We start from the raw sequence: 16,975 nt of genomic DNA on the forward strand, positions 1-16,975 counted from the left end.
TGTTACCTTACTTAAGTAAAGTTTCTACTCCTTACAAATAAAAAAAAATCTTTATTAAAAAAAAAACCCTATCCAGATAAATTTCTCCATCCAGATCTTATTGTGATTGGATGTAGAGAAGTATAAACATATACCATTCCGACAACCTATTGGTTTATACTGTGATCAATCACACCTGCACACGTGTGTATATATATACACACATATATTTTATATATAAACACACACATATATGTATATATATATATATATATATTATGAATTATATTTATGAGAATTATTTTTATTGTAGTGACTTTTATACATGTAGTTGTCATGTTACTTTTTATTTTAAAAATTCTCTTAAATTTATTTTGCATGCATATGTATATTTAAATTAGTTTTTGAAGGCTATTTTTCAAAAAATATATTTGTTTTGTATCTATTCTATAAAAGTGGGTCGCAACTTAATGATCATGAGAAAATATGGGTCCCGGACTGAGAATACTTGTAGTTAAAAACCCCTGATTAAAGTAGTTTTTAGAGCAGTACTTTCACACTTTTACTTAAAGAGTAAAACGCTTTAAGAGTTGATGCTTCAACTTCTACAGAAGTATTTTAAACTTTAGTATCTACACTTCTGCCTACAGAGTAATAAACTAATGAAAGACTAAAGCAGTGTTCTTTATTCTTGGTCTAGCCACCCATTGCCCAGCACATTTAAGAGTACTGCCTGCTTTAACTCTAAAAGTTAGTTGACACACTAACACCTCATACACCACCACCATGCTAATCACTGCTCTGTGGTTGTTTTCTATACTGTGGGGTTCTGAGTATTGAAGAACAGGGTGAAAGAAGGATACTAATAAAGTATACAGAACAGAAACAGATACAAAACTACAGGATCAGTGGAGCTGAAAGATGGGCAGTCAGTGTAGAAACAAAAAGAGGAGGTGGTCATATGAAATGTAAAATGTGTGTTTAAACTGAAATGTGTTTCACACGATCAGCGAATCCCAGTCGAAGTCGTCCTGGATCTCCTCACTGTTGCTGTGGAGCTGCTTCATCGGAGGTCGACTTCTAGGAGTCAGAGGCTGTGTTTGAAGGGCTGAGGGAAAGAGAAAGGACTGTGAGATTTGACTCAAAACAGCAAGATACAAGTCAGGTATCAGGTACACCCTCATTTAAAAAAAGCTGAAAGATTGAGCCAAAACATTATGACCTCTCCTAGATCAGGGGTTCTCATACTTTTCCAACTCATGTTTAAACCCACCTGTTCACAACAATTAAGTACAACAGTCGACACAAGGTTTATTCATCTATTTTTATTTCATAAGAGATAGAACTGAAAGCTGAGCATCTGAGAATTACAGCCTGATCAATAGTTGAATATATATTTGCATGAAAAAATATAGTAGCAGAAAAAAAGGATTAGAGAACATTTCAAAATGATCAGTTTCTCTGATTTTACTACAGTGCCTTGCAAAAGTATTCACCCCCTTGGATTATTTCCCTATTTTACTACATTACAACCTGTATGTATTTTTTTTTTTTATCTGAATTGAATGTGATGCATCTGCACAAAATAGTCTACGTTTTAGAAGTGAAATGAGAAAAAATATATATGTATATAAAAAAAATATGAAAATAAAAAACTGAAAATTGGCATGTGCATATGTATTCACCCCCTTTGTTATGAAGCCCCTAAAAAGTTCTGGTGCAACCAATTACCTTCAGAAGTCACATGCTTAGTGAAATGAAGGCCACCTGTGTGCAATCTAAGTGTCACATGATCTGTCAGTATATACACACCTTTTCTGAAAGGCCCCAGAGGCTGCAACACCATTAAGCTAACCAAACAACACCATGAAGACCAAGGAGCTCTCCAAGCAAGTCAGGGATAAAGTTGTAGAGAAGTATAAGTCAGGGTTGGGTTATAAAAAAAATATCCAAATCTCTGATGATCCCCCGGAGCACCATCAAATCCATCATCATCAAATGGAAAGAACATGGTACCACAACAAACCTGCCAAGAGAGGGCCGATCACCAAAACTCTCAGCCCGGTCAAGGAGGGCATTAATCAGAGAGGCAGCACAGAGACCAAAGGTAACCCTGAAGGAGCTGCAGAGTTCCCAAGCAGAGACTGGAGTATCTGTTCATATGACCACAATAAGCCGTACACTCCATAGAGTTGGGCTTTATGGAAGAGTGGCCAGAAAAAAACCTTTACTTACAGGCAAAAATAGGAAGGCTCGCTTCGAGTTTGCAAAAAGGCATGTGGGAGACTCCCAAACTGTATGGAGGAAGGTACTGTGGTCAAATGAGACCAAAATTGAACTTTTTGGCCACCAAGGAAAACGCTATGTCTGGCGCAAACCCAACACATCTCATCACCCCAAGAACACCATCCCCACAGTGAAACATGGTGGTGGAAGCATCATGCTGTGGGGATGTTTTTCAGCAGCAGGGACTGGAAAACTGGTCCAAGTCGAGGGGAAGATGGATGGTGCTAAATACAAGGATATTCTTGAGCAAAACCTGTTTACGTCTGTCAGTGATTTGAGACTAGGGCGGAGATTTACCTTCCAACAGGACAATGACCCAAAGCATACTGCTAAAGCAACACTTGAGTGGTTCAAGAGGAAACGTGTAAACATATTGGAATGGCCTAGTCAAAGCCCAGACCTTAATCCAATTGCAAAAATTCCAGTGGCAAGATGTGGCAAGCTCATAGAGACTTATCCAAAGCGACTTGCAGCTGTAATTGCTGCAAAAGTTGGCTCTACAAAGTACTGACTTACGGGGTTGAATAGTTATGCACACTGATGTTTTCAGTTATTTTGTCCTATTTGTTGTTTGCTTCACAATAAAAAAAAATGTTAAATGTTGAAAGTTGTATGCATGGTCTGTAAATTAAATGATGCAGACCCTCAAATATTCCATTTGAATTCCAGGTTGTGAGGTAACAAAATGTGAAAAATGTAAAGGGGGGTGAATACTTTTGCAAGGCACTGTATTTATAGGTAAAAGTTTGAGTAAAAAGAACATTGTTGCTTTATTTTTTTACACTACTGACATTTCTCCCAAATTCCAAAGAAAACTTAATAGGTCAAAATAATAAAAAGATACTGTGCTCTATGTGATCTTTGCCCCAAAAAATGCAAAGAAAACAATTTCATATTTGTTTAGAATCAACAATACTTAAATATGTTTTAAGAGATCGGAAATTAATATTTGGTGGAATAACCCTATTTTTTAATCACAGCTTTCATGCGTCTTGGCATGTTCTCCTCCACCAGTCTTTTACACTGCTTTTGAGTGATCTTATGGCTTATACTCCTGCCGTGAAAATTCGAGCAGTTAACTTGGTTTGATGGCTTGTGATTATCTATCTTCCTCTTGACATTTATTGATAGTGCAACATTTATCTGTTGTGCCTTATAGTGTGAAAAATACAGTAATTTTTAATATAGTTAATAATTTAGCTTTGTAGTTCTTGCCATAATATGCATTAGAACATTATAGGGCTATTCACTGTGTACCTGTATACTGTTGGTATACACTGTAAACCAACAGTACCTTTTCACACAATTCACACAAGAATCTAAAATATAAAACATATTCTGGATTGACCAGATCCAAACAGACCCTGAGTAATTTTGATCATTCAAGCAAATGAAGAATAATAATGCCCTACAGCATAATTGTGAAAAGAACCATCTATAGGGAACCTGAAACCTGAAAGTGCATGTTCTCTGGCAGCTCTGTGTTCAAAGCAGGTGTAGAGGTGTAAGAGAGCTTTATCTGGAAGTGAACAGGTAGCAGTGTGTGTGTGTGTGTGTGTGTGTGTGTGTGTGTGTGTGTGGTCTCACCGTTGGAAGGCATGGGCTGGCTAGTAGCCGGCTGGTTCTCGAGGTTTCTCTGAGGAACGTGGCTGTGAGGGGTCAGGGGTTTCCGGGGGCTCTGCAGAGAAGGTCCACCGCTGAAAGGCTGGTGCTGGGCGGGAAAGGTCAGCGGAGACGGGTGAGTTAAACTGGCCAGAGTGGGAGGAGCAGCAGGGGGCATGCCGGCGGGGGGCTGAGCTAGCTGGCTCAGAGAGGGCTGGCTGCCGGACGAGGAGCTGATCAGACCCTTCTGGGTGAAGAAGCGGTTGAGGGAATCGCAGAGCGAGGTGAAGAGGTTCGGGTCCAGAGCCCAGTCGCACAGTTCCGCCTGACGCATGCTCTCCACCAGATCTGAGGAGCAGAAACACAGAGAGATTACAGCTCTAATGAGACCCCATAGTGTGGTGGTGGTGTATGAGGTGTAAGCGTGTGTTGTGCGGATGGTGGATCAGTATCGGAGTGGATCAGATACAGCAGTGCTGCTGGAGTTCTTAAACACAGCGTCCACTGTCTGCTAGTAAAGGCAGATTTATGGCTTTCCCTTCTTTCAGCATACTTGATTTAACTAATCAGATCATTAGAATCTCAATTCTTGTCATAAAAATTGTCCAACACCACATTTACAGGTACCATATTTTTTGGACTATAATGATCATTTAAAATCTGTAGGCAGTAGGCACCTTACTACTTACCTTACTTAAGAATTCTGGTTGTGTGGTAAACGGCACCACCTATTTGAGACATAGCATATCTACAGGATCCAGCAGTTCCCAGTGGTGTAAAATGACCTTACATTTGTCCTGTATTCCAGCATTAATTTCTGCCATGGGTTTCAGTATCTGTCCTTTTACCAGGGTTTAACCACAGTTCTAACTAGATATCGCACTGCTTTTCTTCCTTAAATATCAGTAAACCTGTAATCTCTCATAGTATGTGTTTCTCCCAGATAAATACAGACCTGGGTAACTGGTGAGATCAATGTTGGACCAATCCAAACTGCTAGCAATCCTGAAACTCTCTCTCAGAGAGTCAGCATGACTGAACCAGTCAGCAGGAACAACTGCAAACAAAAGAAAAGTATAAAAATTAAAAACAGACAGCAATTTAGAACTACAAATTAATTTAGAGAAAATATTGATACTATTTTTAATATTAAAAATCACAGGGAGTTTACACATTTTTTTAACATTATAAGGGCGTTTTTCCCAGGCATGTCCCAATTCACTAGCCTGGGCAGCAGTAGTGTATTAGACTGTGACCCTGACAATACATGTTCGTTCCCGGGTGAGTAGCAGTATGTTTTTTTATTTTCCTTTCTTCTTGGGTTTACCTGCTTTGAGATCAACTGTTCTGCAATTGAGTTCAACAACCCTCTGGGCTGGAGAGCTAATAGTCTGTAGCACTCCATCCCATTACACTTTATTTTCCAAAACAGAATTTTCTTTTGTGTCCCGCCACGTAATGGATTAGAAAATATCAGAAAAATATTGCTGATATTAAAGTTCTCTGCAATGTAAACACATGGTGAATGGTGCTCTTCATAATTTCCACAGGAGAGCAGTGGATGCTAACCTGGTGGTGGTTACCTGGTGCTCTCGAAGTCAACAACCTTCTCTTTTTTTTTATCCACATTTAGTTGTTGGTTCTGCACCAGTCCGTCAGCCACTGCACCTTCTCTCTCTATGCTTACTCATCCTTCTTTCTGATGAGGCCAACTTCAGTAGTGTCATCAACAAACTTCATGATGTGATTTGAGCTGTACTTTGCAGTACAGTCATGAGTCAGCTTGGCTCTGGCTGTTCTAAGGCCCGTCTTATCCCCTGACTTAAAGGCCTTGACCCTGGTTCTCAGCAGCGCACGCACCTCTGCAGTCACACACGGCTTCTGGTCGGGGTGTGCTGTGAAGGTTGTGGCAACAGTAACATAATTAAGGTAATTGCGGATGTAGCCTGTCACTGATTTGTGTACCTTTCCAGCGATTCTGAACATCGCCCAGTCAGTGTGCTCAAAAAAGTCCAGGTTTTCACATGCGCCCGTCCTGAATTGGCACGTCTGATGAGTGGTCCGTATGCCTGAATAAGCATCACAGAGATGTGTTCTGACTAGCTGTAGTGGTCCGGCACGCTAGCCCTGCGGTTTGCAAAGTCCCATATCCTCAGTTAGAGGACGGGAGTTCTTTGCCATGAGGTGCCATGTTGAATATCCAGTGGCTCCCCATTCACACCAGTAAACTAGTTCTATAGTGTTGTCCTACTACAAGGTGTAATAAAACTTCTGTACTCACTTTTGTGAGATACTGTACATATAGAAGACAATGCTGATAAAATCATGGACATTTTACACAATTTAGAAACACTGGGCACAACTCTGTTCCGTTCAGACTTATAAGAACCGCAGTGCTTTTCAGCAAACCGGCCCACATTTCCACTAGTTTTGGTGGATCTGTCAAAACGTCACACCAATAAACCTACCGGCACTATTGTCTGCTGTGGCCCAATTCAGCGCCCCCAGTCATCTGTTTAGCTGACCTACTGCACAGCACACTGTCCAGCACATCATAAAACGCAGGTACACTTCCCCGCCCAGCTCCACTTCATTTTTATGCTTTTTCAGCTTGTTTATCACTTGCTCTTTCGTGTGAACATTTTGATCCTGCCTGAGATAAATCATAGAGTTTCTCCTTCCTAGTTCTCCCTTCAAGTTGATCCTGAAACTCCAGAGAACACCAAATCCAGAGTAAATACTGTGTTTTCTCAGCAGACCACTGTGCATTCTCAGACACGCCCACAGATGTTGCCACGGTTCGCGCTGAGGAACCAAGTATTCTTTGGTTTCCGCTGCGAACGAACGATCTTGGTTCCAGAACCTACTTTTGTTGGTGGAAACACGGCGAACCGGTTCAAGATTAGGTTCGCGAACCAGAACCGTGCCGGTTCCACGTCGGTAAAAAAGCACTGCACTAAAAAAGAGTAGATGTCTGAAAAAAGGGGAGGTATTGTCATGCTAGCTAAGTGTTACCAGGTCAAATTTTCAGACATTGTTAGATGAAGAGTGCAGGTGAGTGAATGAACAGTGTGGGGTACTCACCGTTGTTGTGTAGCAGCCTGTCAGGTTCAGCGTGGGTCTGTTGGTTTTGGTTAGTAGTGAAGGTGGGGTTAGTGTTGGGAATGGGGCTGCTGTTGGCAGTGGAAATTGAGTGTGTGTGGGGGTTAGCAGTGGAAATTGAGTGTGTGTGGGGGTTAGCAGTGGAAATTGAGTGTGTGTGGGGGTTAGCAGTGGAAATTGAGTGTGTGTGAGGGTTAGCAGTGGGAATGGGGCTGCTGTTGGCAGTGGAAATTAAGTGTGTGTGGGAGTTAACAGTGGAAAAGGAGTGTGTGTTTGGGACAGAAGTGGGAATGGAGTGTGCGGTTGGATTAGCGGTGGAAAAGGAGTGTGTGTTTGGGACAGAGGTGGAAAAGGAGTGTGTGTGGGGATTAGCAGATGGAATTAGACTGCTGTTAGCAGGGGAAAAGGAGTGTGTGTTTGGGACAGAAGTGGGAAAGGAGTGTGAGTGAGGATTAGCAGTGGAAGTGGAGTGTGCATGCAGATTAGCAGTCGTAATGGAGTATGTGTTTGAAATAGAAGTGGGAATAGAAAGTGTGTTTGGGATAGAAGTGGGAATAGAGTGTGTGTTTGGGTTAATAGTGGGAATGGAGTGTGTGTTAGAGGTGTGGTTGGGGTTGGGACAGGGGTGAGGAGACAGAGGAGGCAAGGTTGGCGTGTGGAGTGGTGTAAAATCACTGGGTATTCCGAGTAAATTGGGAACGTCGGCTGTAAGAAAGACAAATAACTTTCACTTTCTCCAGTTGGATTTACAAAACTATGGCTAAGATAGAAATACTGCCCAATATTCCAATATTCCACCTTCCTATTTAACACTACAACTGCATGATCAATACACTTCCCTACAAAAGTACTGGAACAGTGAGACCAATCCATGTATTTTTGATGTAAACAAAAACATTTAGGTTTGACCTTAACAGATTAATATAAGACAAAATATTAACATTTCATATCTTGATCTGATACACAATTCAAAAGAAAATCAACTCGTGAGCAAAAGTTTTAAAACAGATCAACTTAAAATAAATAAAAAATTATAAGAGTTAATATTTATTTTTAAATGTGTTGTTTGCAATAAGTAATAATTGCATCAAGCCTATAGCTCCCTGACATCACTAAACTTCTGCATTCCTATTTTTGGGGCTTGTGTTTGTTTCGGGGGGTTACTCCCTTCAGTCTCCTTCTTAGAAGGTAAAATGCATGATCTATAGGGTATATAAGATAGGAGATTGACTAGGCCAGCCTAAAACCTTCTCGACTACAAACGATTTGGCCACATCTTTTTTAAATTGACACACAAAATGTTTCGGTGGACTTCTGAGTTTACTTTACATCAATGAAGATTAGCCGGTATGTTAGAGATCATTAGTAGATCCTTTGCTTCTCCAAACTTCAGCCCTTCCATCATATTGTTTAAGGTTAATATTTGTCTCTTCGATCCATAATCAGTCCATAGGCTGGTCTACCTATACAGCCTGGCCTTCCAATACAAGTCCACTGTGATCAATAGATTGTGATACCTTCACTCCTGCTCTCTGGAGGTTGTGGCTAATGTCACTAACAGTTGTTTTAGGGTTTTTATTTACATATTTTTATTAAGTTACTTAGTACACCAGTGATGACTTTCTTCTTCAGGACATTCCAAACAGTTGTACTGGCTGTTGCCAACATTTATGCAATGTCTCTGATTGATTTTCCATCTTGAATCAGATTCAATTTTTTTTTTTTTTTTTTTTTTTTTTACCCACAGACAGCTCTCTCTCTTACTCCTCCAACTATATATGCACGGACTGCACTGACAAAACCCAAATCTATGTATCAGGACACACCTGGGAAACAAAACACACCTGACAGTCGCATGCCTCATTATATTTGCTTACAACAAAAAATGGCGGGAGAAGATGCTGAAGTGTGTATCAGATCCAGATGTAAATACATAGAAATAAAATCTGAAAGCCTTTGTCTCATATTCATCTTTTAATGTCAAATTTAATTTAAAGCAGAAATAAAGTAATTGGACTCACTGTTTCAATCATTTTGAAGGGGAGTGTACATCATATACATACATATTGCATACATATAGTGATTTTTGGACTTTGGCACTCACACTGCGAGGTGACTCTCTCCCTCATGGAGCGACAGAGTGACTGAAATGAGTTGTAGAGGTCTGGCAGGTTCAGGTCCGCGAAGGAGAAGCGGAGTGGCTGATCAGCCGCAGGGAGAGAGGCAGTGGTGGCTGTAGTAAATGTGACTGAGGGGCGCTGTGGGGAAAAAAATGCAATTAATTAAATTTATTAGATTCATTTAAAAACATACTGTACATCGCTAATGGAAGCAGGTACCTTAGAAATTAGCATGGAGGTAACAACTTATTTAAGGAAATAGTTTCTCACAATAAACCATTTTTGTACATAGTTGTGTAAAACAAGAAAGACGAGGAATGAACTGAATTTGTCAACCAAAAATAATGAATGAAAAACCCAAATAAATATTAATTAAATAATGTTTTTTACAGTTTTATATCTAATTTCCTCCCATTTTTTCCTCCCTGATTTAGCTAGGCTGGTTTAGCTAGGCTACTCAGCTGTACATCCCCCTCATCACTAGTGATGCCTCAACACTAGGAGGGTGAAAACTAGCACATGCCCCCTCCGACAAATGTGAAGCCAGCCACCGCCTCTTTTCGAACTGCTGCTGCTGATGCAGCATTGCTGAGAAGCATCACATCGCACTCGGAGGAAAGCGCAGCGACTCGGTTCTGATACATCAGCTCACAAGCGACTCGTGTTGATCAACATCACCCTAGGAGTGTTGAGGGGTAAGAACGCCATCTACCCACCCAGAGAGAGCAAGGCCAATTGTGCTCTCTCAGGGCTCCAGCAGCTGATGGCAAGCTGCATGACCGGGATTCAAACCAGCAATCTCAGCATCACCTATAATGCTTAGTATCAGTTTACTGAAACATCGGAGCTATACAGGGCTTAGGACAGTAACAGTACAGAAACAGTTCACCAAAGACTGAATGCATTTCTCTGTATATTCCTCAAACCACAGATTTAAACCATTATTTTCCTACCTTGCAAGGAGGTGGGGACAGAGTAGTCTTGATGTCTGGTGGAAGTGGGAGGGGCTCTATTTGACTGATATTTGGTTTGTCCTCAGAAGTTGGAGTGTTTTCAGGAATCTGAAGGAACAGTAGAGAGAAATACTGCTCATATTTCACCTGTGTTTGTTCCCTTATTAAGAAAAACACATAAATAGTCGGATATATTTACCGTCTCCTCCTCCACCTCGTCTGTGGAATATGGTCGCTTAACTCCTCTGGGCTGAGGCTGGTAAAGAGGTCCATCCATGGTCCAATAAGAACCCTGAAACATGGAAAACGGAAAGATCAGACAGAACATGATTGTGGTGTGAAATCAGCTTCTTTAGATTTGTTGGAGGTAGGGGTTGCATAGACTATAAGGCACATTTAAAATCCTTTAATTTTCTCGAAAAACATTAGTGGCCTTAGTGCTTAGTGGCCAGGTATTAAGGAGGAGCATTAGCCGCCAACTACTATCTCTTTTACCCTTCAGAGGCATGTATGTTGGACAGTAGTCTGTGTGTTTACCATGTTAAAACAAGCTACGTGGGATGAATCGCTAGCTAATATCACTCTGGCTATTACTTGTGGTTAGCCGCTAATGCTAATGCTGCTGCACCCAGCCTTAGTGGAAATCTGGAAATCTAAGCTTAATGTAAATAAACGAAAGTGCTTTACTCACTCAAGTAAACTGTTTTCAGAAGAGAAATATGAGTAGAATAACATCCAACCCTTCTTTGACTTTAAAATATATTTTTTAAGAACTACAGTTTAGTTTGCTTAGCTTAACTTCTCTTCCTGATTTAGGCTGGTATATTCACCACACATTTATAATACTGCATATTGTCAATTCTATTTATTCTTTCTCCAGCTCTAAGGGACATTTTCTTTGCCTTCGTTGCTCACTGGGAGTTCTGTGTTTGTATGTTTAATTTTTTGTCTGATTCTCTATCCTGCTACCACATTTCTGTAAAGGCGCTTTGCAATAACATCAGTTATAAAATTATTTAAACATTGGTTATCAGAACTTAAATCAGAAGAGATTAATCCAATTCACCAGCTGCACAATATATAAAGCTACACTCAAGTTCAATAAAAAATACCTTTGCAATTCATAATCATCTCAAAATGAAGCATCCACTGCTAACCGCTGCTAACTGCTAACAATAATGAAACCATCTCAGGTTCACTCTCAAAATATGCGACACTGAGATGGTAGGAAAAAGTTAAAATTATCTGAAGTTTTTTTTTTTATTATCATCTTACAATAATAGATTTAACACAGTAAAAGTATCAGAACATCACCTTTCCAGGGTCACTCTGTGGCCGTGGAACTTTCCGGAAGCATTTATTCAGGGAGAGATTGTGCCGGATTGAGTTCTGCATCAAAAATCAAAAACAGAAAGTAGTAAGAGTTTACCTGTAATTAACTCTATATAATATAATAATTTATTGTCTGCAATAATATATTAATTGCTATAACTGCCCTGCATATTCAGTAAGACACACATACAAACACACACACACACACACACAGAGAGAGCTGATGGTAGGTTTCCTCTTTCCAGGTTGTTAAGTGTGGAATATGGAGCTACACTAGCATTTATTTTCTCTATTAAATCTATCAGTAAAATATAAACCCAAAACGTCAATGGTCAGAGAGAGTGTCTACCTGAACTTAACTCTATACAGCATCAGAATAAACTCATATAAACATATCAGGGTTCAGTGAGAGTGTCTACCTGTAATTAACTGTATATAACATTAGAATATATTCAAATAAACATAGTCAGTAGTCAAAGAAAGTGTTTACTTGTAACATTATGTACTCTATGTAACATTAGAATAAACCCAAGTAAAGACAAAGTCAGTAATCAGTAAGCACGTCTACCTGTAATTAACTCTATATAGCATACGAATAAACCCAAATTAACATAAAGTCAGTAATCAGAGGGAGTGTCTACCTGTAATTAACTCTATATAACATTAAAAAGAACCCATATAAAAATAAAAGGGAGTGTATACCTATATTTAACTGTACATAACATTAGAAAACCCCCCAAAATTACATCAGTGGTTAATGAGAGTGTATACTTGTAATTAACTCTATTTAACATTAGAAAAATCCAGATAAATGCTAAGTCAGTGGTCAGAAAAAGTGGTTACTTATAATTAACTCTATATAACATTAGAATAAACCTAAGTAAACATAAAGTCAGTGATCAGTGGGAATGTCTACCTGAAATTAACTCAATATAACATAAGAATAAATCCAAAAATATATAAAGTCATTGATTCGAGAGTGTTTATTTATAATTACCTCTATATAATATTAGAATAAACCAACATAAATATAAAGTCAGTGATCATACAGTGTTTACCTATCATTCATTTTATATAACATTAGAATATAAACGTAAAGTGAGTGGTCAGAGAGAGTGTCTACCTATAATTAACTCTATATAACATTAGAATAGACCCAAATAAACATAAAACCCCCTAAAAAAATGTCAGTGGTCAGTGAGAGTGTATACTTGTAATTATCTCTATGTAACATTAGAATAAACCCAAATAAACATAAAGTGAGTGCTCAGTGAGAGTGTCTACTTGTAATTAACTCTATATAACATTAGAATAAACCCAAATAAACATAAAGTGAGTGCTCATTGAGAGTGTCTACTTGTAATTAACTCTATATAACATTAGAATAAACAGAAATAAACATAAAACCAGTGGTCAGTGAGATTGTCTACCTGTTAAACAATATATAACACCTATATAAAACCTACTATTATTACTAATATTACCTTTTTAAATAGTTATGACAACATTAATTAACTCCAGAAGGTGTTGTTACCACCTTTATGCATATTTATGCAGCTTTATGTCTGTTGTTCTATAGCGATTATCGTTGTTGTGAGTAACTAGTTATCGTAAGTCAGTAAAGTTTTATTCTGTACCTTCCAGCCTCGTCCGGCTCTGCTGTAATAAGGGAACGTATCGCTGATCCAGGTATAGATGTCATTCAGGCTCAGCTTCCTCTCAGGGGCGGAGCCTATTGCCATGGCGATGAGCGTGGCGTAGCTGTGTGGAGGTTTCCCCTTGGCGTTGGGTGGGGGTGAGGTGGAGGGGACGCCCGGGGGGGCGCCGGGGTCTCGGCCTCGCTCGCGCTTCCTCTCCGCTCTCTCCTTCCCGGAGCGCAGGGAGCTGATTCCCAGCTGAGGCAGCCAGTCGATACTGGTCAGACTGGAGTCCAGTTCTGACGTCATGCTGGAGGAAGCGGCTGTGGAGCAAAGCGTTACGTAAGAGTGGGAATCAGGCCAGAACACAGCGCTTTACAGTGGAACAAAACCAGTCCTCTGAATTCACACGTACACTGGATTTGCATGAGTGACCAAGACCCCCCACACACACACACACACACACACACACACACACACAGCTTCAAACACACTTATTCGTTTATAATGTCTGACGCGCTAATTAAACCATATTCATTACTTAAAGGGGAAATATTAAGTCTATGGGCTACGCAAAACATGTTGTGAAGCAGAACATGACCCTCTCTCTTTAAAAACTGGGCCAATGGCAGATTTCCAACAAGATAATGACCCCAAATACACCTCTAGGAGACTGAAGGTAAAGGTGATGGGCTGGCCAAGTATGGCTCCAGACCTAAACCCAATTGAGCACCTGTGGGGCATCCTCTACTGAATTTCATGACCTAGAGGGTTATGGCAGTGCTAGAAAGATTGACTATTTATCTATCAATCTACAGTGGTATAAAGAAGTTTGGGCACTCCTGATAATTTTCTAGGTTTTTCTTTATAAATCATTGGTCGTTCGTATCAGCAATTTCAGTTAAACATATCGTATAGCAGATGAACACAGTGATACTTGAGAGGTGAAAATAAGTTTATAGGATTTACAGAAAGTGTGCTATAATTCTTTAAACAAAATTAGGCAGGTGCAAACATTTGGGCACCCTTGTCGTTGTATTGATTTGAATATCTTTGGAACACAAAATTTGTTGGGTAAGCTCATTGACCCTTGACCAACATTCACACAGGTGAATCAAATTATAAGAAAGGGTTAAAGTGGCCAATTGCAAGTTTTTCTACTCTTTGCATCTTCTCTGAAGCATGTCAATATGGGAGCCTTAAAACAAGACTCTTAAATGACCTGAAAATAAAGATAGTTCAATATCGTGGTTTAGAGAAAGGATATAAAAATAAATTTCAGCTGTCAGTTTCCACTGTAATGAACATAGAGAGGAAATGGAAGACCACAGGCAAAGTTCTAGTTAAGGCCTGAAGTGGCAGAACAAGAAACATCTCAGATAATCAGAGGAGAAGGATGGTGAGAACAGTATGGGAGAGTAATGCCGAAGAAGGCTTTTCTAAACACACGCCACAAACAGAGTCGCTTGAGGTATGCTAAAGCTAAAGCACATTTGAACAAGCCAGCTTCATTTTGGAATTAAGCACTGTGGACTGATGAAACTAAAATTGAGGTATTTGGATGACGGTTATTTATGCATGGAAAAAAAGGACCCAGCATTCCAACACAAACACTTTATTGATCCCCACAGTAAAATTTGGTGGTGGGTCATCATGCTGTTGGGCTGTGTGATCAGTGCAGGTACTGAGAATCTTGTTAAAGTTGAGGGTCACATGGATTCAAGTCAATATCAGCAGATTCTTGAAAACATTGTTCAAGAATCAGTGAGAAAGATGTTGAAGTTGCGCCGGGGCTGGACACTTCAACAAGACAACGACCCTAAATCTGCTATATGATAGATTTAACTGAAATAGCTGATCTGAACAACCAATGATATATAAAGAAAATTCATGAAAATGATCAGGGGTGACCAAACTTTTTCATATCACTGTACATACAGTATTGATGTTGATGGGATTACGTCACATCATAAACAAATTAGTTAAACACACACATGATTAGATCTGCAGTAACGCGTCTGTGGACCATAGAGCTTTCTATAGCTGTAAACAGAGCCGCTGAGGGGAAGCTTAGAAGCAGTACAGCTAAAAGGTTCTGAACAGGAACAGTCAGAGTTTCAGCTCTGTTTCTATACGAGGCTGGATACTTTTACATTCTTTCCACATAGACTCAGACGTAATTAGTGAGAGAGAGAGAAAGAGAGAGAGAGAAAGAGAGAGAGACACTTACCTATACTCTGGTCTGTCAGCAGGCCCCAGGCTTCACACTGTGTCAATTTTTAATGCTGTCATCTGTTGCTCTGCAAAGGAGCTCCCTCTCTCTCTCTCTCTCTCTCCCTCCCTCCCTCGGCCTATCTGTCTGTTTGTTTTTCCTTCTCTTTTTCTCTCTCTCTTCCTCTTTCAACTCCTTCACTTCTCCTCCACACTGCTCTCCTCGCCGTTCCAACGCTTTTCTCGCTTTCCCTGCAAGATATTTGTTTAAAGTAAAAGGAGGGGGAGAAATAGAAAAGTATCGGAAAAGTTCTTCCTCTCTCTCTCTCTCTCTTTTTTCTCTCCTCCCTTTCTCAGGTCAGACGTCACACACTCCTCCCTCCTCCGCTTGACGTTTTAGTATTCCTCTCTTATTCTCGCTGCCCTCTCTTGGCCACACCCACACAGTCTGCTCTTCAGGAAGTGTTCTCCCTATAACACAGCCAATCTCTCTCTCTCTCTCTCTCTCTCTCTCTCTCTCTATCGCTCTCTCAGACACACACACAAACACACTTTAAAAAGGAAGGTCTGTTCAGAATTCAGTGTTTAAAATGAACACACTGAGTATAGTAGTAATAAAAAGATTAATGTATAATAGTTGAGTACACTAAAAAAATCCACTACACACAGCAAGTTTCTAAAGTTTGTTCATTGCTATCTTACACCCCACCAACAGTCTATTTTCACACTTTCACACTACCCACCTGCGTCATTTAAATGGCAACAGTGCTTGTGAATATATCTATTCTAATGGGTGTAGTGATCTGGAAATGAGATGTGTTTAGGTACATTTCTTGGTTATTGCTATCTTGGCAACGGAAAACACAGGTGCACCACTGACTGAATACAACATAGACAGATATCAGCATCCAGATGTTCATTGCCATCTTGGAAACAAAAGTAGTGGTGTGCACACTTAATGTGTGTACACGTCTGCTCGTTACACAAACACGCAAAGACACGCAGCAGTACACAGAAATAAATTTTACATCAACAATAAACAAAATACAAAAATAAAATAACATTGCTGTTCCTGTAAATGTGTGAACAAGCAGGTGCAGAAGCACTGCGCCATTAAAATACCAATCTGCCAAAGTCAAAGCACACCAGGTTCTTAGACTACTGTTTGAGGTCAGAAAAGAAAAGTTATTTCAGAGTTTATTCACAAGGTGTTCATGGGCTCATCAAAACAACTCTCAAATGATCTAAAAACAAAAATTGTTCAACATAGTTGTTCAGGGGAACGATACAAAAAAGTTTCCTCAGAGATTTAACCTGTCAGTTTCCACTGTGAGGAACATAGTAAGGAAATGGAAGACCACAGGGACAGTTCTTGTTAAGACCAGAAGTGGCAGACCAAGAATAATATCAGAAAGGCAGAGAAGAAGAATGGTGAGAACAGTCAAGGACAATCCACAGACCACCTCCAAAGAGCTGCAGCATCTCTCTTGCAAAAGCACACCTCAGGCGACTCTGTTTGTGGCGTGCTTGCAGAAATGGCTTCTTTCACATCACTCTCCCATACAGCTTCTCCTTGTGTAAAGTGCGCTGTATTGTTGAGCGATGCACAGTGACACCATCTGCAGCAAGATGATGCTGCAGCTCTTTGGAGGTGGTCTGTGGATTGTCCTTGACTGTTCTCACCATTCTTCTTCTTTGCCTTCTGATATTTTCCTTTTGACATTTGACTATATAACACATATAATACACAGGT

The 16,975-nt window shown here is 39.9% G+C and overlaps 1 protein-coding gene across 1 annotated transcript; it reads right to left on the bottom strand.

Annotated features, from left to right (window-relative positions):
• Window positions 1–242: 242 nt before the first annotated feature.
• foxj2 (forkhead box J2) lies at window positions 243–16,869 on the bottom strand. Its single transcript, XM_007256458.4, has 10 exons — window positions 15,242–16,869; window positions 13,012–13,334; window positions 11,357–11,431; window positions 10,242–10,334; window positions 10,043–10,150; window positions 9,074–9,227; window positions 6,952–7,674; window positions 4,823–4,924; window positions 3,853–4,215; window positions 243–1,087 (listed from the first exon to the last, which is right to left on the bottom strand). Exons 2-10 carry the CDS (start codon window positions 13,318–13,320, stop codon window positions 978–980), a joined length of 2,037 nt encoding a protein of 678 aa, XP_007256520.3. The 5' UTR covers window positions 13,321–13,334; window positions 15,242–16,869; the 3' UTR covers window positions 243–977.
• Between the last annotated feature and the right edge of the window lie 106 nt (window positions 16,870–16,975).

The sequence above is a fragment of the Astyanax mexicanus genome, chromosome 6 (assembly GCF_023375975.1).
Source record: "Astyanax mexicanus isolate ESR-SI-001 chromosome 6, AstMex3_surface, whole genome shotgun sequence".
Lineage (NCBI taxonomy): Eukaryota > Metazoa > Chordata > Actinopteri > Characiformes > Acestrorhamphidae > Astyanax > Astyanax mexicanus.

Excerpts from the sequence above, each read along its gene's own strand:
- foxj2 (XM_007256458.4), bottom strand. The coding sequence starts at position 13,320 with ATGACGTCAGAACTGGACTCCAGTCTGACCAGTATCGACTGGCTGCCT. Across the intron at positions 10,335-11,356 it reads CACAGAGTGACCCTGGAAAG|GGTTCTTATTGGACCATGGA; the intron begins GTGATGTTCTGA and ends TCCATGTTTCAG. Across the intron at positions 10,151-10,241 it reads ACGAGGTGGAGGAGGAGACG|ATTCCTGAAAACACTCCAAC; the intron begins GTAAATATATCC and ends CTGTTCCTTCAG.